The sequence below is a fragment of the Phaethon aethereus genome, assembly GCF_964289735.1.
Source record: "Phaethon aethereus genome assembly, chromosome: Z".
NCBI lineage: Eukaryota > Metazoa > Chordata > Aves > Phaethontiformes > Phaethontidae > Phaethon > Phaethon aethereus.
Window position 1 is genome coordinate 6,063,633 of NC_138577.1, and position 24,515 is coordinate 6,088,147.

Consider the following 24,515-nt stretch of genomic DNA (forward strand, 5'->3'; position numbering starts at 1 on the left):
ATAGTCATCTGAAGTCAAACCATAGAAGTGCCTTGCAAAAAGCCTACAACAGCTCCGACCTTACAGCACCAGGGAACACAATTCGTGGAAAGTGGCTACAATCTCCTTGTCATCCTGTTTACATGGATATTCAGGCACCTTCAGGACATTTACCCAAGTCTTGACCCGTAACACCTATAGAAAACACAACTGTCCATATCCAAATGGAAACTTTTGCATCACCTCAGCATCACAGGTTTCCCATGCCTACAATATGACAAAGTAAGGCACCAAGCAGCCCAGGTTATTGAGGACATATGGTTGGGAAAGTTAATTTTATCATCTTTTCAGACCTCAGCTTCAGGGTAAGCAAGCTAATCACATTTCCCACTCAGCTGCAAACCATTTTGAGCTCTTTTTAAAGGGCTTGACATCAACTACCAAAATAATCATGATGGGCATCTTTGGTGGGACAGGGCCTCATCCCTCACAGCTTCTCCCTAGTTGCTCAGTCTCAATTTTGTGCAGGTAGAGTCTAACCTGTTCCAACAACGGAGTGAAATAACTACTCAGTCAAACAAGTCGCATCCTTGAAGAAATAAGACTAAAGGAAAACTAAGGTGAAATAATTTGGCTATGTGTGTAGAACAGATTGACATTGGAGAATGAGAGCTGATTTCCCAGCCGCCTACACCAATACTCAGCTGCTAGACTGATCCTGCTGCCCTCCAAAAATGACCTTCACTACCTGAGGAAGGACAGTGAGGTTTCCTGTGGCTTTTCATTTTCTTCTCTGTATTTTTTCTCAACAAAAGAAAAGCCATTAATATTCGATCATTCCGGCACGTAAGATGCAGTTGCTAAAATGGTTTTGCGCTTAATAGCCTCCAGTTGTAGACTAAATTGATGACACTTAAAATGTGCCCATGAGCCATAGCAGAATGATCCCATTACAGCAGTGCCTTAGTAATGTTGTGTTAGTTAAGGTTATGTTGTCTGGTTTGGAGGGTTTATAAGCCAGCTGTGAATATATTCTCCAGGCTGGAACCAGTTGCAGAGGGGATTTAGTCCTGCAGCGAATCATATGGCTTTTTCTTTTATTTTTTTCCTACTTTAGATCAGATTTTTGTCTGGTTCTTTTTAAGATACGACATAAAAAAAGAATAAAACATCTCTCTGTCAGGATGTTAGTAGGAGCCATGCTATATTTCAAGCCAATGTTAACCTGCCTCAGTCAAGACCTACACCACGCTAATATCCAGGTACTCCCCAGTCTTTAACATGAAGGATATTCATGCTGCTTTCATTGCTTTATGGAGAGAGGTGAGGTCTTGAGGGAATTAAATCACACGTTTAGTTGTGTAGGAAACCTGTGGCAGACTGAGGGACTGAACCAGCATCTCTGAAGGGTGAGCTGGCTCTGTAGACACTGAACCACTTCTTCTTCCACCTGCCATAAAGACTTTGAAACTATAGCTTGAATGATTTCTCCCCTGCACAAGGCATTTTTTTTTCTTCTATAAAGACCACTTTGCTTACAGTTTTATTTGACAGAGCTTTCTGAGTGGTTTCCAGGAGGTAAAGTTTTAAAAACTGATTTGACTTATATAAGGAAACTTTAAACCCAAGGTACACTTAGGCTGCTACTGTCTCTCACCAAACCAGACTCACATGCACGAACAAGAAACTCACGAAGTGGGATATAACAACGAGTAAAAGGATATGAGGAACAAAAGACCGTTTAGATTGAACAGTGCAAAAATGTTTGTATCAGCATGGTCAACCCAACAACAGAACAGGTTCCCGTGAGAAAATGAGGAAGAGTCTTTGCCTGAGCTGCTAGAAAATTCAACTGAATACATTTCCCATTAATAACCAATGTCATGACTGAGTATTTGCAGAATACAGAACAACCATACTGGGTACAATTCCAGACAGATGACCTGCTGAGTTTTAGGACCTGAATTTCATCTTGTCTTGACATTGACTCTGGTACAATGTGAGTAAAAGGAGGGTGCAAACTGCCACCATTCTGCTTGGGTAGCATCTTGCACCCATGCCGAGATAGGCGTGAAGTGCTTCACAAAGTTGCAAGCACAACACTCCAACCAATGAGCGGGTCCTTCTCTCCATCTGCCACCCTCCACAAAGCCTTTGCACTTTCCTTGCACCTCACAGCTCTCAGCGGCTCTGAGCAGGCCGTGCAGTTTGCATGAACCTCAGAGTAGATCTGGATCTGGATCCACGTGGCATCTGTCATCTAAAAGGTGTCTGACTGATACTGACCCTGCCCTGGTGTCTTCACACGTTGGCATCTGCTAAGGGGAAATGGGAACAAGACAGAGTGGGAAAGGCAGCAAATGCAGCGAGAACACTGGAGAGCAATGGGGAAAGATGGTCCTTACTATATCATGACCAAATGGACAAGTCCAAGTCTTCACCTGTGCCTTTTCCTCATTCATCTGCATGTTGTCCCTGCACTGGTTGAGTCTCCTCTCCACAGGTAAGCTGCTAAGGTGGAGGGCATGGGACTACTCAGAGCGGCTCAGCAGTGCAGCTTCTCTCTTCCAACTCTTTCCCTCTCTAGCCGTGTAGAGAGATCAGTGAAAACAACAAAATAGTTATTAATGCTCCCTGGGATTGCAGAGCCTGAAATGACATGAGACAGCATTTTCTTCGGCTGCTTTAGTTCACTTTTAGCACGTTGCTGTGTGTTTGCCTTTGAGGAGTATAAATGACCCTTTCAAATTCAGGATTTGAGGCTGACGATGACAACTGATGACACTAATTTTTTCATGTGTGAAGCACTTTTCATTCAGAGGGCTCTCAAATTGCTTTTCAAAACCGTACAGCTTCCCTTCATCTACCACCAAAATGAACCTACCTCCAAGGTGGAACAAAGGACCCATCAGTGCAAGGTGGCAGTACACAGCAATTTAGGGCAGGAATGGAAGAATAATTTCTCCCACTGAAGGCGCAGGGTCAAGACAAGTTGGCAGAATACATACCCTGAATGAGAGCTTGGACAAAACATCATCGCCAGGACTCACATGCTCCAACTCAGGAGGGAAAGTGCCATGGGTTCATCACTCACTAGAAAAGGTCAGAGCCCTAGGTTTTACATCTTCAACAGGGGCAGGGCTCTGTGTTAAAGCATGTGCTCAGAACTGCCTCAAAAGAAAAAAAAAAAAGCAATTTGCTGACTGCCATTTCTGAAGGCTTTCCTGCAAAAAAGGGCACTAGGAGGTTTTTGGTCCCCCCCTTCCTGTAGAAAGGAAAGGATCTATTGAACTTCAGTCTACACTGTGTTACACTTTACAGGAAGCCCAACCCATTTTGAAATTAATATGAACGTAAAAGGAGACCACAAGGTGGGAAACTCTTGAAGTGACTACAAGACTATTCATAAAATGAGTGAGAAGAGGAAATAGGTGATTATAAAAGGTCATTAGAAATGTCAGCTCACCAATGGCATTGTATGAAGGGAGGTGTAACCCACTGCAGCACAAACCTATTACAGCTGAACTTGCAAAGGACACCCATAACCTCAATCTCTTTTGTTCAGAGGCTTATATTTAGGAAGTTCCTTTCATAACATCATCCCTCCAAAACTTACATAAATCCAAAGGATGGGGGCTTATCCACCTAACTTCCATTTCGCAACTGCTTCAATGCTACACAACAGATGAATGAAACCAAAACTTTCCCAGCCACCAGGAACACAGATTCTTAGCACTAGATTCAGCAATTACCAACACACAACTGCTGTATGAAATTGGGAGGTCCAGAGAAAAGGCAGCTGGTGAGTCTCTCATTCAAATACCTCTTGTTCCCAATCAGATCGCATTGAGAGGAAGAGATTTCTAGCTTCTGAAAAAAGTTTTCTAAGATTAAATTTTCCACAGCATTTTGGTTCACCGCGTGGAACTGTTTTCCCCCTACAGCACCACTAGCAGCAAGAAAATTGTAGTGGGTGAGTAGAAAAGCAAAGGTGGTCCATCTTGCTGAGACCAACACTCGTATCATGCGGGGAAAAACACTGATCTGGCAGCAGGAACAAGATGCAGAGGTATTATATGACTGAGTATTTTGGAAAGTAAAAGATTAATTGATGGGATGAGCATAATGGCAGAGCTACAAGGTTTGCTTTTAATAGGTACCAGTGCCAAAAGGGATGTGTTTATCAGTGGTGCTATATATAACAGTCCCCTGAGATCTCAAAGGACTGGATGATCTAGGACAGTTTCCTATAATCTCATGTTCCTTGTATGATCACCTAGCCTGCTTTATTCAATGAACAAAATATTTTTACTGCCCAGACACCTCAGACTTTTAACATCCTCTCTTCGTATTTTAGTTCTTGTTTTAGCTTTTTTATAACCCATGCAGAATCCAATGATTTCTCAAGCAGAGATTCCAACTCTGCCATAAACTCGGAGCAGGAGGTGGCGGACAGCATACCTTCACTCCCCCAATTCTCTCCTCCTGCTTTCTTCCACCCATATGTTCCCAAGTTAGCCAATGCTTTAATTTATTTTTATTACTCTTATTTCTTTTAGCGGAGAAAAACATTAACGCTGGGGGTGTGATCCAGACTTGCTCAGACGGAGTGTGGGAGCCTTTGCACTCCCTCATTTCGTGCTTCAGTGCATTTCTTGCTGACAAGTGGAAGAATGCAAGGGAGAGCCAGCGAAGCTAAGGCAGATCCTCCAGAACCTGGTCTCAGCCCTCTGCTACACCCTCAACAGATATTACAGCGTCGGCTGCCAAAGGATCTTAGCTCCGACACAGTTCAGGCCAGGCCAGTTAGCTATTTAAAGAGGTGGGTTTATTTATACAATTTTTACCCTCCTTCTCTCCCCTCCAAGCTCCCCCCTTGCTTTTTTAAGACGGGAAATTACTGGTAGCCCTGAGCACGTAAAATTTGACAGCGGTTTACCAGATAATTTGAGTTGGTCCCTTTGTCTTTGCTGGTACTTTTATTCTTCAATAAATTCCTTCAACCATTAAACAATGTTACTCCCACCACAGCTTTGGCAGAGATGAAAAGAGTGTGGCAGGTTTGCTTCAAGTTTCTACTGCTACGCTCCAGGTATCGAAGAGCTACATGGAGACAAAAGATGTTTTTCTTTCCTCTGCTCTTCTAAAGGGTTTTGTCCTGAACTTCCATACAGTTGATAAAAACATTTAAAAATGTAATTAAGGTGGATTTTGGGGGGTGGGGGGATTGGGGAGATTGGTTTCAATCCAGCACTTAAGTCATTGTGCTTTGCTGAAATAATGATGACATCCATTGATAACACTGCCTCACCTTCTTAAAAAGAACCTGTACTGCTAGGAAAACCAGAATAATTATGAATTAAATTACTGTCTACTCTCAGAAGATCTCTGGTGACACAAATGGTAAGGAGATACATTTTGAGATATATATATGTATATATGTTGGAGCGGGTCCAGAGCAGGGCCACAAAAATGAACAGAGGGATGGAAGACAGGCTGAGACAGTTGGGGTTGTTCAGCCTGGAGAACAGAAGGCTCTGGGGAGACCTTCTTGCAACCTGCCAGGACTTACAGGGGGCTTAGCAGAAAGATGGGGACAGTCTTTTTAGCAGGGCCTGCAGCAATAGGACAAGGCGTGATGGTTTTAAACTAAAAGAGGGCAGATTTAGACTATATCTAAGGAAGGAATTTTTCACAGTGAGGGTGGTGAACCCCTGGCCCAGGTTGTCCAGAGAGGTGGTAGATCCCCCATCCCTGGAAACATCCCAGGTCAGGCTGGACGGGGCTCTGAGCACCCTGCTCTGGTTGAAGATGTCCCTGCTCACTGCAGGGGGTTGGACTAGATGGCCTTGAAAGGTCCCTTCCAACCCAAACTGTTCTATGATTCTATTATATATATATATGTACATACAGTCCTGCAATCCCTAGTCCAGTGACCTGGAAAGAGAAGCTGGACACCTCACAACTTTGTGCACGAGGTGAACAGTGTTGTACGCCTCATCTCAACAGCACAGTGCTTCTTCAAAGAATCCAGAAATCCTCAAAAAATGTAGTTGGCTTGGGGTCTACTTGGTACAACTGGAGTCCCAAAGAGCTAAGCTCACCTGCAGTCTTGTCTGCTGTTGAAACCTGTTACAACCACTAGAACAGACCTTAAAACCTTATTCTTGCAAGGACGGCACCTATATTAGGCTATACTGGGATCTACCTAAGTTTAAAAAAGAAAATCAAGCAGACAATAAAAAGGCATCAGAGCGACTATTTCATGCCCAACACCGCATTCAACCTTTGGAAAGAGGCAAACTCTCGGGAGTTTTTAGGGGAAAGGAGGACACTCAGATGAGGCCGAAGAAGCTCACAGGGGAAGCTGCCTATTTCATTTCTGGACCATGTGGGTCTATTTTTAATTTTGAACTGAGTTCCTCTGCCTCCTGCCAGAAGTCCTGAGCCCTGTGCCGGTGCAACGAGAGCAGTGGCCCAGACATCCCCTAATAGCTATTACTTCTTAATAAAGAGCAGCACTTAGGCAAGGGATGAGGTTACTGTCGGAGGGGTCATGATTAATAATGATTAATCTGATCCTTGCCAACATGAACTGGATCCACCATTCACTAAATAATTACTCTGCAGCATGGATACCGTTTCCACAGGCGGCATACACTTGTCGTATTAAAACCCAAACCAAACACACGGAAGGACAGGAGGATCTGACTCCTCAGTAACACTTGAGCTCACACGAGCCACCAGAAAAGTTAAGCAAAGAGAAAAAAAGAAAAAAATCAAAGGGTAAGAGCAGTTAAACATCAATGAGCTGCCTACTTTTTGGGAGAAGCAACAGAAAACAAGTAAAACTAAACCCTGAGAAGGCAGAGCTGCATGTGCTGAGAATATGGAATGCTCTGCTACTTCTGGTTCTCAACCTTATGCATACCTCTAATATGCACATTATTTATCTATACGCGCATTTTTTCTCCTATTTTTAAGTGACATTTTGTTTCCCTCAGAAAGTACACAAATGATATCACGCCCCAGGAACCATCTTTCCTGCTTTATGTTAATATACCACTTAGCACAAAGAAATCTTAGTCCAAGATTGCCATTCTCATGCAACAACGCACCTCAAATAATAAGCAACAGTATAATAATTTATGGGGAGGCATAAATTACTGGGAAACTAATAACCACTCTGAAGAGTGTGTATGAACCTTACAATTACAGTAGGATGTTTGCAGTGCAGAAACTTGGTTCTGGGCCTTGGAGCACGGATGCATTTCACTCCCACAAAGCACACAAACAACTGGCGACGGTGCCAATGGCAGCCAAGGACACAGGAGCTTTGCTGCCAAGAGGTGGCCTTATTTTGGGACTCCTCTCTGTCATCCTGCTTCACTGACCCAAAGCTTCATCAAGACCAGCCATGGAGGATGGGACTGTAGTTCTTCAGTACACTCAGATGTATTTCCTTCAAGGTTTTCAAAGCTTTTGTGGGATTTATATTGCAAAGCCTAGCCTTCCACCTCATCTTGTAGGGTTTGATTTGGACTGGGAGGCCACAAAACATAGACCACAGTCCCTCTCCTGCTCTGGTGCAAATCCAACATGAAGGTTGGGTTTCTTGTGACTGTTGTGAAATCCCAGACCCATGTGAGCCTGTTTGGACTCCTGCCCTCTACAGTGACAGGGACAGGATTTACATACTGGTGACTTGCACCATGGAAAATACCACGCCGATATCTGCCTTTGGATTCCAGACTCAGGGAAGTAGAACTCAGGTCAAGGAGGTTAAGGTGTCTTCTCTTTTAGAGGCATACTGGAGAAACGCCAGTAACTTAAATCCTCAGCAATGGGGTCATGACTTGGTTCGGCTGGGGATTTTCATTGATGGGGCAGTGTGTCTAGGACTTTTTGCAAGTTTTTAAATTGACTTGAAAGAATTAAAAGAAATAAAACCTTTGCAGAGCACCACCTTTAACAAAAATTCAGCCAAAAATGTAGCTGGTTAGTCCCAAACCTTTAAATAGTGAATGGTATAAGAACCACATACCTATTTATACGTACATTCATGAAAATGAAAACTAAGTTGCATTTTCACACAACTTTACAGAGGCATCACAGGAAAACACAAAGCAAGACCCTAAAAAAAGAAAGAAAAAGCCCCCAACAACAATAATGAAGGTAAATCTTTAAAATCTGAGACAGGGCACAGGAGGAGGGGGTAAAGCTCTGCAAACAAAACGAAATCCAGTGCAGTGTTTTTCCCCTTCACAAAGTGAAACAAGCTGTTCCTAAAATAATGCTTCCTTGGTTTTCTGGCAATTAGTGTCCTGAAGGATTAGCCTACAATCGTCGGCAAGTGTTTGCCTTTCCCAGCCGATGTCACCATAGAAGTCTGTGTTTATCTACAAGGCCCAGGGGATAATTTATAAGCTGAGCTGAGGTCCTGCATTCACAGACAAATGTTCCACACTGTCACCCACCCTCCTGTACTAGTTTCCTTCCCATCCTTCTCCTGTCCCCTGAAATACTGGCAGGATCCTGCCAGGGACACGACAAATGAGCTTTACAGCCTCTGGAGCAAGCATTTGACCAATACTTTATGCTGATACAGCAAAAAAGAGTTGCTGAGATGGTCAACACATCACTAGACATCAAAAATTAGATTTCAGAAGGTAACCAAATGCAAAGAATAATTTATCACTGTCCCAAAAATCATAAAAGAGAATGGGATATTTTTTTCCCCCTCCAAAAAATAATGCCTACTCTATAACTGAAGTATTGCTATCAATGAGTTGGACTTGAAGTCCAACACTCAGGGTTCGTTAGAGACAGTGGTTTGCAAAACTCTCTGCAATCAAGATGTTCCCTTTTGATTTTTAATCTCTGCTACAAGCAGTCTGACACTGCTCTAGCCCTGTTGTAAATCAGGAGAATGATTCAACCAGCGTATGTCAAAATACAAAAGACTAAAATTGGTAAAAGCATTTAGTTTCTAAATGAATTTTCTCCTGATGTGTTGGAACCACAACAAGAGAAAATTAAGCTTGTATTTGAGAGAATGGGAAGCTATTCTTTAAAGAAAAGTAATATGAACCCTTGTCTCGACGGTGAATTGACAGTATAGCTCATGACAATGAATTTGTTGTTTTGAAAATACTAATTAAAGAAAAAAAACAACATCAATGAAAGACTCAATCCTACAAAGCATTTGTAAGTGTGACCAATGTTCCTCACAACAGAGCCCACCACAGGACAGATAGATCTGTTCTCAGATCTTCTCAGACATTAACAAAACAAAGCTCACAGACATTGTTATTAATTAGAGTTGATGAACATGCATGTTGAAAATGAAAAACAGTCTTCCTCCTGAGAATTCACCTCTTTTCCCATCAGTAAATTACTGAAGAGTCCCCACAGCTTTGTGGACACTGAATTTGCTTCAGGTCTACACCTGGTCACAGGTTGTTCACAAGGTACATTAAAGAGCAAAGTTATTTGATATTTGAGATCAACAGCTTCATTCTACTACATTTAACATTGGATGTCCCAATATTTATAAAATGTTTCTGCTCAAATCAAATTTTGTTTTCTCTTTGGAAAGAATGATCTCTGGATTCAAACTTCTCTTTAACTACGAAACCAAAAGGCCATAACAACTGAAAATTTTGACAGGGACAAACTTGGCTGGTCTGAATAAGTGCAAAATGGTAGGAGGTAGGAGGAGACCACCAGCTGGCTGTCGTTCAGAGCACAGGCCACTTCACTGGCCATTACTGAACCCTACAAGTGGTCCCAGTGATGTCAGTTTGACCACTTTTAGAATAAGGGGCCATTCATTCCAAGTAATAAATATTGAAACCTGGCCATCGGTTTGTGAACAAGTTTTTACTTGTCTGTCATGAGGAACCTCAAAAAGAATGTTCCTGTGATGGTGTCATCTTCAGAACAAAAGCATGCAACAAATGGCAAACTTCTCTGTAACTATTGCCCATCCAGGCAGCTACAGTATGAGACCAAAAGCTGCATGCACTTAGCCAGCATGGAATTGCAATATTCTTTAAGAAAGACATTGCCTGGAGTGGATTTTTATAAAGAAACAGGATTCATGAATAAATAAAGCAGATGGGAATAAGTCAGGCTAGGGCATTAACAACTCCCAGTGCAATGAATCCCTGATCTTGCTTGAGGGTTTTTCTACAAATAACAAATACAAAAACATTAATGTTGTACCATTGTCAGCCATGCCAAGGACTCTGTTTGTGTCCAGGAACCCTGATATGCAACAGCACAGTTCAATTCAATCAGATGTTAACACATTCTTTTGTTTCCACCAGTTAAGGTACATATTGACTGACCTGATCTGAGTCTTTCACTTGAGCATTTTTCCCTTTTCTGCAACCACAACTCATGAGCAGTTTTGCATCTCCAATGACTTTTCCCTATAAGAAATAAGGCAAGAAAAACATCAGCACAATCTGAACCACTGAAGACCAAAAAGCTTGTATTTATGACCAGAAGCAGGGCAAGAAAGGGCATTAGGGAAGCTTGTGGACCCTTCCACAGTGGGGTAGCTCCCAAGCTGCCAAGAAGACTTCCCCAAAGGCCAATATCACAGCATCAGGGATGTCACATAGACAGGGGCAGAAGGAAAGCAAGGTGTGTAGAAAAACACAGTGGGAATATGGGCAAGCCAAGCTGAAAAGGAACAGGTTATTTTAACCCAATTTTTTCATACAGATACATGAACAGGAACAAATCTATCATGCTCAGAGAGTACAATTACCAAACTGGAGTGACTTGAGATAAAGCTCATACACCAGCATTTCTGTTCACTCTTACCACATTAGGGCCTACTTGCTTCTAGTGTAGCTAGATTTGGTGAAATAAAGTCTATAGGTGTGACTTGCCCTCATTAGGCCAACTGGCCCATATAACCCCTGGCAAGTCCTTTCCAGGAATTCAACAGCCCAGCCTCACCCAACACTGCTGGCGCAGACCCTACAGTGTTGATAACATGCTGGGACCAATGGAGATTAAAAAAGAAATAGGGTCCCCTCACCCTCCCTTTTCCTATAAACAACAGTTTGGGAAATAAGCTGAGCTCAAACACCTTCTTTTTCATTGACAACCCATCAGACTAACTGAGCGTGATCTGAGCAGCAAGGTCCCTCACATTAATGTGGTTCTTTTCTGGGGATTATTTGAGTTGCTTTGGTTCTTCACTAAAGTGTTTTTGGAGATTATCAGATCTGGACGTCTTGATAAAATCACCATGGCAGAAAGGGGCTGGGATTCCAGATTTGGTCAAAATGCTTCTTGAGCTCAAACAGTAACACAGTCAACTGAGTCCCCACAAACCCATCGCAATTACTTGCTGTCCCATAGACACACACAAAAAGACATTGCCTTTTTTCAGACTTTTGCTGTCCGCAGCTAAAAAATAAACACTCTCAGCATCTGCTGGGCAACAGAGAGAGAATCTGCTTGTGTGCAGCCGTGGAGAGTCACGAGATTTCAGCTGGGTGAATTTATATGGAAAAGAAGACCTCAACATTAAAGCAGTTAATGAGTTTAGCCAAGTGGAAGCGCTCTGCCCTAAATGATGAGGAAGGGAAAGGGCACGATTAAAAGGAATTGCAGCCATTGCTCAATGTCAGGGCACAGCAGAAAGATGACCCTTGGTGGCAGGAATTACAAACAGGCAGATAAACTTCTGGTCACCTCAGGAGAGCCTGCAACCTGCCAGGTGTGGTGAGGTCTCTTATTTGGTGACACCAGCATCTCATAAGTCCCAGCAAGGTCAGATAATGTGTAAGAATCATCTTTTCTCCTCTTTCCAAAAGAGACGCTGGGAAAACAAAAAGACTAAAAAGGCTGTACCTACACCTGATTCCTAACCAAAATGCCCAATGTTTGGGTTGCTGATTGCAACCTGTCAAACTTTGAGGGTTTCAGGGGACTACTTGCAATTGGCATCCTTTGCCTGCAACTCTCATCTATCAAAGGTATTTTGCTCTTGCCCCATTACTACAGCCCTTCAGCAATTAGTCCATAATCTCTTAAATTCAAAAACCATTCCCCAGAAAGAAGTGATTGAACTAAAATCTAAAGCAATTTTATTAAATTATTATGTTAGAGATAGGAAACTGAGGCACAGGGAGAGACGCGTCTGTCTCAAGGAGACTTTCTAGACACCCCACAGCATACGAGACAGGTTAGAGAAAAGGAACTAAAGGGAGACCCACACATTTCCTAACAGGCAGCTGGTGGACAGCCAGGATACCTTAGGGTGCCTATAGAAACAACATACAACTGTGTTTAGGAAACTGGATCCATACGTGACTTGCTGACGGTCACCTTGTCCCAGTATCCACTGCAAAGTCATTATGTTGAAAAAGATACTCCAGCCCTTTTTACACCACAAACCAAAGAAAAATTCCCATTTTTTGACGCTTCTCTGGCTTCTAGGACATACTATCATGCAACCTGAGCTCCTGGCAAACCATGGCCATGTTCTCCTGTCCTGCTGGAAGTATCACCAGCTTTATTTAGCAGAAAGAAATTGCAAGATGTTGCCCATAATCACCTGGAAAATCAAGAGCAGAGGCGGAATATGAACCCAAAACATGATGGTTTTTTCTTTTTCCCTGACAGTACAACAATGCAGGGGCTCTTCCATTCCCTAAAAAAGCAAATGCAAGCAGTGCACTGGATGAACAATCCCACCTCCTTTTCCAGCTGCAGATGCAACTCTCCTAATGCACATCGCCTGAATTAGCTACTACCTCCACTTTTTTTTTTTTAGGAAAGCTTATCATGAGCAGATGCTTAATTTGGGGATAGGTGTCTAACATTAGGCAGATAAGCTGAAAGGCAAAAAAAAAAAAAAAAAAAAGCATATGGACAACATTTGCAGCCAGTCGCAACTCCGTTCAAGAGCAGATGGAGGCCTTGTCATTCAGGGGTTTCCTCGCATACACCAAGCAGTTCAGTGGGGATAGGGAAAGGGGCTTCTGTTTGGATGCTTCTGTCTGGAACCAGATTAGAAGAAAGCACTCTTTTCCGCAGCACACGCCTTGTGTTACATTAAACATGCATATGCAACTTCAGCTTTTATTCAGCGATCTGAAACAGAGCCCTCCAGGGTGCTAAGGGTCAGTGAGTTTTTGTTTGTTTATCTGTATGTTATTTTACAGTTTCTAGTGCCCAAGGACTTTGTTAAGAAATTAAAACACCTCGCTGGAGCTATCCTGCTGTGGTTGTTGCCTCCTAATATATCCCTCCCTCCTTTGTCCAGCAGTGCCGGATGCTTACGGGGAGGGAGAGGAGAACACTGGAAAGAGAGGAGCTTCATCTCACTGCGTACTCTAGATGTTTGGTCTTAATTTATGGGGCATCACTTCCATGTTTCGTGGCCTTTTAATAACAGGACTGGGGAGGAGCACGGTGATCCTGAAAGCTCACAGATGTATTGCTACTACATGACGCTGTGCTGCCCGCTCTTGACACGCTGCTCTGCTTTAGAAGCAGGTAGGCACAAGGCTTTCCCACGCAGGAGCTCGCTTTTGCCTTCTGCTGGCACCCACCCGTCATCAGACATCCCCCTTCCCAAGGCAAAGGGCAAGATGGCTCCTCGGGAAGCACTGAACAGCAAAGCGCATAGGTCCCGTTATCCCACTTTTACAGGGAGTCCCGCTGGCCTCACCCTCCTCCCGGCACAGCGGGCTCCAGCAGTCGGCCAAAGCTTGCAGATAAAGAAAGATAATAACGGTAACAGGCTTCATTACCTCAGCCGCACAGGTGACGGGAGCCGATCTGTCGCCACTTTTGACAGCCTGCGGTCGAGAAACACCAAACTGCGTCACCCAGAAGTGAAACGAGGGCTGGTCACAACCGACCTCGCGCCAGCGGCTGCGGGGGGTGGCGCGGGAGCTCGCGCAGGCCGCCGCCGGCGCAGACCCGGAGGCCGCGGCAGGACCCCAGCGCTGCTGTGTTGCTCAGAGAGGTCCCGCGTGGAGTCGCCAGCCCGGTTTAAAGGAGTCAGACGCGACGTACATGGCACCAACGGGCTTCCACGGAGCCGCCAGGCTCTGTGCTCCGGAAGAGCTGGCTGGAATCAACCAGAGGATCCCATCTTCCTCCTGCTCTTCCAAGTCTGCAGTGGGAAAGATCAGCTCAAGGGGTGGGCTCGGCTTAGCGGCACCGGGCCGTACACCTTGTAGCCACCGGCAGGTCCAGCGGGGCTCTGACCTGCTCGGTTCCCTTCAGCCTTCCTTGGTTTTGAGCAACGGCCATCAAGAATACTGGCACTAGCCTCATCCTCGAGGGCCTGGCGCGACCCATCTCCACGTGGCTCCTGGAAGGCCTGACTGGCCAAACTTCACCTTGGCTTTCAGCTACTTCCTCTTTTCAGCTGCTCTCTCCATCTCTCCTGCCTCACAATACCCCCAACGTGTCCCCCACCAACCGACGAAAACATGAGGTGCAGAAAGGGTAACTGAGCTCTGGCCTGGGGCAACCTGGGGAAGAGCAGCTCCTCCAGGGTGGCCCTCCCAAGGTTTTTATCAGCGTTTCAGCAGCTGAAGCAGCCTGGCTCTTCGTGCAGAAGTACTTTTCTGAAAGAGCTTTGTGAAGCTGAGCTTCGCAGCGCTTCGCAGCCTCTTCCCTTTTCTTCCTCTCCTGTCTTACACCACCAAAACAGCTCTCCAGCATGATACCCACATAAACACAACGATCGTGCCTGCTCGGGAATGAGACGCGCTTTGGGAGGCGATGCCATCATTTTCTGACTTCTTCCCATCTATCCAAACATCCCAACATTTCCAGGACCGGAGAGCACATTTGCAGCCACCTCCCCTGACATCCTGCACCAGGCAGGCTGTGTGATTCAGTCCGCTGTCCTGCCGCTGACCTTAATGGTTATTTTTAAATAAAATCATTACTGTTTTTCACTATGGGCTACTTAGTAACAAGCCAAGAGGAACACGGTGGTTTTATTTTTTTTTTTTTTCCCCTAGGGCCATAGTTCAGTTTTTCCCCAGGAAAAAAAACATGCATATAGCACTGCAACAGTGAACCCTACAAAAAAAAAACCACCCATGGGTGCATAAATGATGTTGGGAAGAACAACATATTCAGTGTTTATGTTTTCAACGCTGTTCTGTCAGGGTGATCCACACGTCTCGAAGAACCGGTACCCAAGTGCCTACAGTGGTAGAGTGGGAGAGGAGAAGGGGGAAAACGAAGGGAAACAAGAACTGAATCCAAGGTGGAGGCAAGCGGCAGTACAACAGACAGCTGGTGTTTGGGTGGTGGTAAATCACCCTGAAATGAGCCTCTTCCCTCAGCTCAATGAGGCCTAAACAACAAAGGAAGGCACAGCTTGCAGCCGGACAGCCTGCTAGCCAACCACAGACACACATGACAGCTTCATTCAGGAGCCCGGAGTCAATACAAAAGCTTCGAAATCAATCCGACATCCTGCGACCTCAAACAATGCGCCAAATCTTCTCAGAATTGGAGCCCCAAATGAGGGGGAGCAGCATTCACGGGAGATCAAACCGCAGGGCTGGCATTGAAAGGGACTAAAAAGGAGAAGAATGTTCCCAGTTTATTAATGGTGAGGTCTGGCCGGCTGCATCCCAGCCGCCGTAGGTTACGTTCATTGAAGGGCAGCGCTTTGCACGTATTATGCAGAGCGCCCGGAGAGTATGTGTGTGTGCGTGTGTGCGCGAGCGTGCCCCTCACTTCCAGAGATCAGGATGTGCCTTTCTGCTCAGCACTGTTGTCTCCATCAGAAATTCCTCCTGTGTGAACCGCAAACGGAGTTTTTTCCCACTTAAGCGACTGTATGGGCACAGACGCACGCACGCCTCACACATACGCACGCTCGCTCTCATCCCTGAGCTTGAAAAGCATAAAGGAACTCAGGCTCTTTCCAAGGGGGGGAAAAAAAAAAAAAGCCCAGCGTTTCACATCCCCTTCCCTGCCGGCCATCCTTTCAGCTCACACACACACAAAACCTATCACAAAAGGCTGAAGCTTATGCAATTGCCGCTGCTGCTGATGGAGTCGATCGCTCCACAAACCCTTGCCTGCTCTCACAGGCCATAAAGGACCTGGTCCCACAGCACGACAAACCCACAAAGAGGAGAAAAAGAAGTGCTTCGGTCCCCGGAGTTGCCCCTCCGGCTAGGATTGCCCCCTCCGGGGCAGTTTCACCTGCAGCATCTGTCTCGTAGCACTGCACACAAATGGCACCCTTCCCCCTGCAGCAACAAAAAGGCCAAGCAAATCCTTTTTATCAGCTTCCCTTTGAAGGCAGGTGGAGAAGTAGAATACAGACACACATACAAAAAAAAAAAAAAAAAAGAAAAAAGAGAGAAATACCATTTGCAAAAGTACTCTTTGGATTTGCCTGTCCTAACTATCTTCTTTTCAGCTGCCACATGTTTGAAAGAGTCAGACCTTGCAAGTTTTCTCCTCCTCAGCCGAGCAGACCAAGATGGAGCGCTCGCTAGAGGAGGTCAGGCTTGAAAAACGTTTCTTTTTTGTGCTGAAATGGGAGTAGATGAAGAGAAAGGGCTGAATTTTTCAAAGTCGTCTATGGATTTTGATGCACGTTTCCCGTGCGTTTTTACTGAAGACGTGTCAAAACCTGAGCACCTTTGCTTTTGAAGTGCCACACTGATCTTATGTTCAGAACAGCTACGACTTTGGGAGCTAGCAACCTCTCTCAAATTGGGAGAAAACGTAGGTGCACAGAAACTGAAAACAATAAATGTTCCTTAGGATGCAGCGATTCCAACACACTTTATTTTCAGATGTTAAGGAAATTAGTGTTAAGACTCCACAAAAAAACTTTATGCCTTACTCACCCTTTACTTCACTAGTCTACACTATTATTGCCACAACTCTGGAGTCTTTGGAGACCATGAACATGATCCCTACATCGTCCTCTGAGAAGACAGCTCTATTTTCACCTTGTGATAATGTTATACAGATGCCAGAAGGCAACTGGGCAAAGACAAGTATAGCAGATTCAACAAGATTTTTCTCCAGCCCAAGGTACGATGGAAGATAACTCTACGTGCAAGACAAGATGATGTGATATTTGAACCCCAGGCAAGAAAACCGGAGAAGTCCCTGCCTGGTTTACCAACAATAAGACAAACAGCCTCTCAATTAGCATTTGTAGAAGGAGGAAAACTGCAGCCAGGCTGGGCGAGTGCCCAAAGATGTGGTAGATGAGTAGTAGGAAAGGATGGAGGGCTGCAATAATTCCTAGCACTGCAGATGAAACAGAGTCTGCAGGGATCACATACAGAAAGATACAAGGTTAAGTTTGTTGGGAGGATAATAAGGTTGAAATCTTTAATTTTAAAATACATTTTCCTTTGCACTGAAATAAGACTTTTTGTTTCAGATACCTAGCGAGTCCAAATACACGTTTTTCAATTTCAGGAAAACCAAGCTTATATTTGGATGAGATGCCTTTTTTTTTTTTTTTTTGCTTTCTTGCTTGCCTGCTTTAAACTCTGCTATTTGAATAATTTAACGATCTATCTTAAATATTTCACCAATAAATCACAGGCTTGTGTTTCTATTTCATGTTAAAACTAATCAGTGGAGGAATGCCTGAGCTGGAAGTTAAAATTCTGCTCCACCAAGCTGGAGATGCATAATCATTTCTCCACAGACTCTCTGGTGAATAAAAACTTCTCTGCAGAATTAATGTCATAAAAAAGTTCTTTGTGCAGACATAGAGAGCAACCATGGTCCAGGATCGTCGGCATCCTGCCAAGGGGCTCGAGATCTCCAGAGCTAATTGGTTTGTAGAGTTTTCCCACCCTGCCAAGCGCAAGCGTGGAGCTCATGGCTGAATCCCATCCACGGAGCCGGAGTCGAGCCGGCATCCCACCTCACCAGTCAGGATGCTGATAATATTCACAGAGCTCCAGATGGTCCACACAAGTGGTGATTGTATTGGGATTCCATGCTCGTTCTCATCAAAGAGGAGCAAATAGAAAAAAATTTGGATACTGTTGGCCAAAACGAGAGATTTTTACAAATGCCTCTGGGATGAAGGAGATGAGAGCCTATACCAAGGAATCCCAAATCTCATTGTGCATCAATGGGAATAAAATTGCTCAAGTTCCTAAATCGTGTAGGCATTTTTAATTATGTTTCAATGAAGTTTCGAGGCAAAATCAGCACATTTATAAAAACTAAGAAAAATACACCTACCTCTACTCACTGTCTCCCAAAATCCCAGCTCATCAAAATGAAGCCAGAAAGCCTCACATATATATAATTTAGTGCAATTAACTCTAATTTTCTTCCTAAATAATTGAGACATATTCAAGGCAAGACCCACTTTGGTCTCAGTCAGCAAAATCCAAAATGCGTGAACGATGCAAATAGATAGCAAGAAGCTGATAGCAAACATACTGAATCCAAAATCAAAATGGGAGAAAAATGAATGCCAAAAGGGAAGGGGAAAAGGGAATAGATGTAAACTACATTATTACTCACCTGTCTTTAATTTTGTTTTGTGTCAACTTTTAACTTAGTTTCGAAACAAAACTTAGAAAGTCATGCCTTTTGCTTCAAAGAAGTCCACAGCAGACGATCTCAGGTTGATACCCATAGTAAAGTATGAGCAAAACATACACAATCATATGCACAGATAAAAATCATCTTGGGCAACGTGATTCCTCTCCCGCAGCTGGGCAAATGTCTCTGCATCCCAGTTCCTAAGACTGGCTGGAGCTTGCCTGGGGGAGGGTGAGCGAAGTGGAAATCAGAGACACGTCCTCCTCCTTGTTTGAGGACAGACATCTCCATCTTTCCTCCCCATGTGCAGTCGACAAGACTTCCTGCACAAACTGACACGGAAACAGCTAATTTACTGCTTTGTGTCAGGAATGTGGCCAGGGTTTCGGTCCCCTGCGCCCCGGGCTCCCTCAGCTGGGCTGCTTCATCCCAGAAAGGGTCTCCCCTTCCTCCTGCCCCTCTCATCCAACACACACTCCTCCTCCTCTTCTGCTTTTGTAACTTATCTCCCTGCAAGCTACTTCCCAACAGGAGTCAAAATTAAACAGGCTGCCCATATGCCATGGCTCACTTGTTGTCTGTTCCCCTCGCTGCCATCTGGCCTATTTGCTCAGCCAAAGGGAAAAAAAAAATAGGGGGAGAAAAAAAAAAAAAAAAGAAAAGAAAAAGAGGTGAAAGAGGTGGAGTGAGGAGAAGAGGAAGAAGGATAAAGCCAGACACAATGAGGACGAGGAGGGAGATGATGATGCTGTCTCTCGCATCTGCTCCTTGGCCAGGCTCCCAGCTAGATCAGTAATGGAGAGCGGCAGAACCAGGGACAATTAACCCAAACGCAGCCCTGTTTATTTAACCTGTTCCGAGAGATCAGCACTGGTGCTGCTGCCCTGGCAAGGAGGCACCGCGCTCCAGCAAGGAGCTTCCCACTGCGAAACCTCCAGCCGGAGGGGGCGAAGGGAGATCCTCGTCTCCTGAACAGGGCAGGAGAAAAAAAAACCCAGATTCTTCACAGCACAACAACTGTGTTGCTGGGCTGAGGTTTTCCTTGACTTTCCAGATCACCTTATTTTTTTAGACAGCGGCACAGGCAGAAGAGCATGGAGAGATGGGACTGGGTGTGGGGGGAATCGCAAGTCTGCCTGGGTTTTGATGCACGCTGATTTCTAAAGCTCCTGGCCCTGCAAAACCAGAGGAAAGGAAAGGGGAGGAGGGAAAAAACCAAAAAAAACCAGAAGAGATAAAGCAAAATTATCCCAAAACACCTCATTATTTCCACGCTGCTTCTCTAAACAGGAAAGTTTTCATCCCTGCAAGGTGCTGAGTGCAAAGATTGTTGTTTTTTTATTAAAAGGAAAAAGAAAAGAGGGCAGCTCAAGAAACTATGGCTCACCATCACTCAACATTTGTGCCAGGGTGGGGAGAAAGTCTGGGAGCAGAGCTGTGGGAATAACAGAAGTTATGTTTGTCTTTCAAGCTGAAATAAAAACTTCAAGATTAAAAAAAAAAATATACTAACTTGAAAAATAGTTGTCTGAAAAGGACAGCTACTAATCCATTTACACAGCAGAATGAAAACGGGGTGAGAAAACTACCTTTTCAACACCTTTCACTGATTTTTCTTTTTTTTTAATTTGTAATGAGACACTGCATACACGTGCAAAGGCTGGTGCATGTGGTAATAAGGAATTTCATTGCGTTCCAGTCCTCTTACCTAGTTTTGCACGTATTTACCTCCGAGGAACGGGAGCCGAATTCAGCCCGTGTGTGTCTGCAGAGCGCAAACTGCGGCTAGCGCAGAAGCGTGTGCGCGAAAACACGCGCCCTGCGCTGAGATAGGTATCAAAAGCCATACGGTTGGTTCATCCCAAGGCAGACACCGCTGAGCCATGAGACGACGATAATTGCCATTAGAGCTCCATGAGATCATGGTGGGGAAGCCCCTGCTGGGAGACGCAGCCGGGGAGGAAGAGCAGACCTCCTTTTTCCGAGGCAGCAGGGCTTGCATCTGAGCACAGAGAAGCCCCAGGTGCTTCCCAGAAGGAAAGGTGTTGCTCCGCAGACCATTAGGGAAAGAGCTCTTCCTTCACAAATACATAGGAGAAGAAGAGATGGTCCTGCCTGAAGACAGTACCTTCTGATTCATGCTTATGTTTTCTCATTGCAGCCGATTACAACAGAGAAAAACTGAGCAGGTGGAATGTTTTCATGCACCATCATTTTTCTGCTTGCAACTGTTAAGCAAAAAGAGCATTGTCTGGCTTAGGCTCCCCATTTTTCACAGAATCACAGAATCATTAAGTCTGGAAAAGACTTTTAAGACCATCAAGTCCAACCATCAACCCAACACCACCATGCCCACTAAACCATGTCCTGAAGTGCCACGTCTACATGTTTTCTGAACACCTCCAGTGATGGTGATTCCACCACCTCTCTGGGCAGCCTGTTCCAATGCTTGACCACTCTCTCCGTAAAGAAATTTTCCCTAATATCCAGTCTAAACCTCCCCTGGCACAACTTGAGGCCATTTCCTCTCATCCTATCACTAGTTACTTGGGAGAAGAGACCAACCCTCACCTCACCACAACCCCCTTTCAGGTAGTTGTAGAGAGCGAGAAGGTCCCCCCTCAGCCTCCTCTTCTCCAGACTGAACAAACCCAGTTCCCTCAGCTGCTCCTCGTAAGACTTGTTCTCCAGACCCCTCAGCGGCTTCGTTGCCCTTCTTTGGACACTCACAGACACATGTGCATCTGCACATGTACATAGGTAACATGCAGGCGTGGTAACAGGTGCTCCAAAGCAAGACTGCGTTGATTTTTCCGGAAGTTGGGTTTGTGGTCCTTACCAACAGAGAACAACTCTTTCCCCACCCAAGCAGCCTGCTTGCAGCCTTCAGAAAGGAAGAAATGTTTTTTGAATGCAAAATACTTTGTGACAGTGGAAACAGAAACCAGAAGTTCACCTAAAACCAAAGCACATCAGAATTTCTGACTTTATCCGTGCTGCAGTCCCCCCACAGCAAGGCCTCCTACTCTGGGAACGGTTAAAAGCAACAACAACAAGAAGATCCAAAGAGAAGTCCTCTGCGAGAAGAATTCCATCGCAGGTTTAGGTTGACATCACCAACCCATCCACACTCCACTCTTGTGGTTTATGATCTCACCATGAAGCACGTCCATGGAGTCATTCCCTCCTATCTTACTGCAGCCCATCCATTACCCTCTACCTAATTGCTTCCACAGCGCCGTTGCAACAGAGATATCTCCTAGAGCTGAACATCTGTATTCCCAACAGTTGGTACCTGCTAGGTCAAGTTCCTCAGTCTTTATATTTGATGTTACTACAATGGCAAGATGTTCCAGTGAACAGAAAAGCACATGGACACAGCAATCAATCTGATTCCCCCGTTCAGATTTTCTTTTAAACAAAAGGGGACTTGTCAAAGATCATCTTACATTATTCTACGGAAACAGAACTAAAGGAAAGGGGAACGGTCTCGAGCACAATCTGTCCAATACACAATTAAATCAGAATTCCCCAGTTAGGGATAACAATGAACTGCAATAAAGTCAAAGGCAAAAGGGTGCAGTTTGGAAAACTGGGAAGGGTGGACAGGGATTGTGGGTTTTTGTGGTTTTGAGATGTGGGAGCTGGGAACAACCAACACTGGGCTAATGGCATCCAAACTGACTCCTGAACACTGTTGGTCCCTGGCGTCTCAGCTTCCCACAGAACCAACCAATTCATCCTGTGAAGAGAATGAGGATGCTCTTCATTTTGTAGCTGGCAGGGAAAGCCCCGGGAGATCCCCCGATATGCCCACTCTCAGGATGGCATCTGCAGCAGGTCAAGGAGCAGCAGGTACCATCTTTCACATTTCTGACTGGAGCTTCTATGCACCAAGCCACTCCAAGAAACACATCATTTCACATTTCCACTCTCTGTAGTGAGGTTCCAAAATACTTTGCATCTGTATGTTGGGCTACAGGAAGATGCTGCCCTCTCATGACTACGCTATTGGTGTGACGCTGAGAAATTGTGGGGTCCTTGACTTGCTTTCCCTCTGTGAGTTTTTTGTATTTCAAAAGTCCCTTTCACTCTCTCTCATTCCTTCCTTCCTCCCATGTTTAAGAGTAATAAATATTTTCATTATAGGACTTATCCAATGAGCCTGAGAGAAGTTTTTCAAACCAATATTAGGATCATCTCTAATCTAGCATACCCGAGGTGTTCAACTGTGACTCCTTGATTTATGCCAACAGAACCTAAGGCCTTCAAAAGCTTTCCCGTCCAAATATTGGACTAATCCAGGCATACTGGATCCATCCAGATTCAGATAATTCAACCTCCGACAGGTACAAGACCACTAGTAGAGAAACTCAAGGGATTGTGTTTGCCCATTTTGGCCTCACAAAGGCCAAAACACTTTTGTTACCCTTAAAGAGTTCCCTTAAAGGAGCTTCCTCCTCTTTAAGATAAGAGTGCCATATCACTCCTAACCCTGTTGGCAAGTGGGGGAACACACACAGGGACTATTGACGTGGCATGTTGCCACCCCTTGTCCAACGAAGCCCAACCACATCACTAGTAGGAGGCATCAAAGACGTGAGGGCAGCCTGAAGACCTGAGACCCTTCATCCTGAGAGTCCTACATCTCCCAGTCATGAAGCGGATGGGTGCCGGTGCAAGGCCACGACGCTTGTCTTAGCTGGTGGCTCTCATTTTACCCCCTTAGGGGTGTTTTAAGGCCATTTCCCTTCCCCAACCCCTCATATCAGCTGTCTCAGCACGGGGTTTGGAAATTCAAAAAATCCCCAAAGCTTTGAGTCACAGTGGGCTGCAAATCCACCATTTAGGACTGGACCTAAGCCTACGCCTTCATACTGCTGTCAGAGCTGGGTCTAAAATTACAGGAATGGGAGTGGTAATAAGCGAGTCAGTGGTGATCACGAGGAGGTAGCCAGCAGCTGGCCAGGCAGCCTAGTTTGCGGCAAAGGAGGCAAAGCACGACCGAAAGCCCCTTAATTCCCAGCGGAGGTCGGGGGCAGCCCAGGCGGAGCAGCGGGGCCAGGGCAGCACCGCAGCAGCCACAGCTCCTGCCCGCCGGAGCCAGCCTCCTCCCTGGCCTGCCTGGAGTTTCAAAGGCCTAAATCAAACCAGCGGGAGGAACTTGAACGCTTAGAAATCATCAGTTTGGAAGTTTGGACTTGGTTTAATAATGGTGTCAGTTAAAAAACAAAAAAAAGCCCACTGCTCTCTCCTATTTACCCAAATGTGGCCAAAAAAAAGTATGTTTATTTTCATTTAAATTCCTCAAAGGCACTGTAGATTCTGCTTTGGATGTCTGAAGCCTGAAAAATGCTCTAATTTCTTTGTTTGATAACAGTATTATACTTTTGGGGAAGGCAAAGGCAACTTTTTTTTTTATTCAAAGTCTGAAGGAGATCTTTCCAACCAAACTTATCAAACTTTACCAAACTTTTCCTTTTCAACTCCCACCTATGTTACTTCACCATCTTTTTCACGTTCGATGTTCACTTTCACCTACACTTGTTCATCGTATTTGCTCACGTGTAACAAGAAAAGTCAACGGGGTAGGGTGAAGTATATCTATAATTCCTAAATTATTCCAAAGAAAGAAAGTGTCCTGCAGGAAAAGGGAACGAACTGAGCCACTATCCTGGTCGCAAAATGCTACAGCAATGGGACAAGGCACTGAATTAATAATATCATGAAGTTGATAGTCCTCACTGTAAAATACCATCCCTCCTTTCAGCCCCAGATGCTAGGAACTGCGTCGCTTTGAACTGTTATCACACATCCCTCCCACCCACTCATTTGAGAAGATAAAAATCAAGGTCTGGGCTGCTGAGTCAGATTACAAACATCCAAACAAGACATTTACCCAGACTTGTTTTCGGTCACTTCTTCGCTGAAACTCTGTGTCATGGAGCTTGCAGGAGGTTATTTTAGCCTCTTCCAGAGAAATG

General features: G+C 44.9%; 1 protein-coding gene across 1 annotated transcript in view; it reads right to left on the reverse strand.

Moving 5' to 3' along the window:
* SETBP1 (SET binding protein 1) overlaps positions 1 to 24,515 on the reverse strand; it is a gene marked incomplete at its 3' end in the record, with an annotated part of 246,062 nt that overhangs the window by 201,878 nt on the left and 19,669 nt on the right. Inside the window, 1 exon segment of the mRNA XM_082013439.1 lies at positions 10,332 to 10,415. Within this exon segment, the coding sequence (XP_081869565.1) occupies positions 10,332 to 10,415 (84 nt within the window).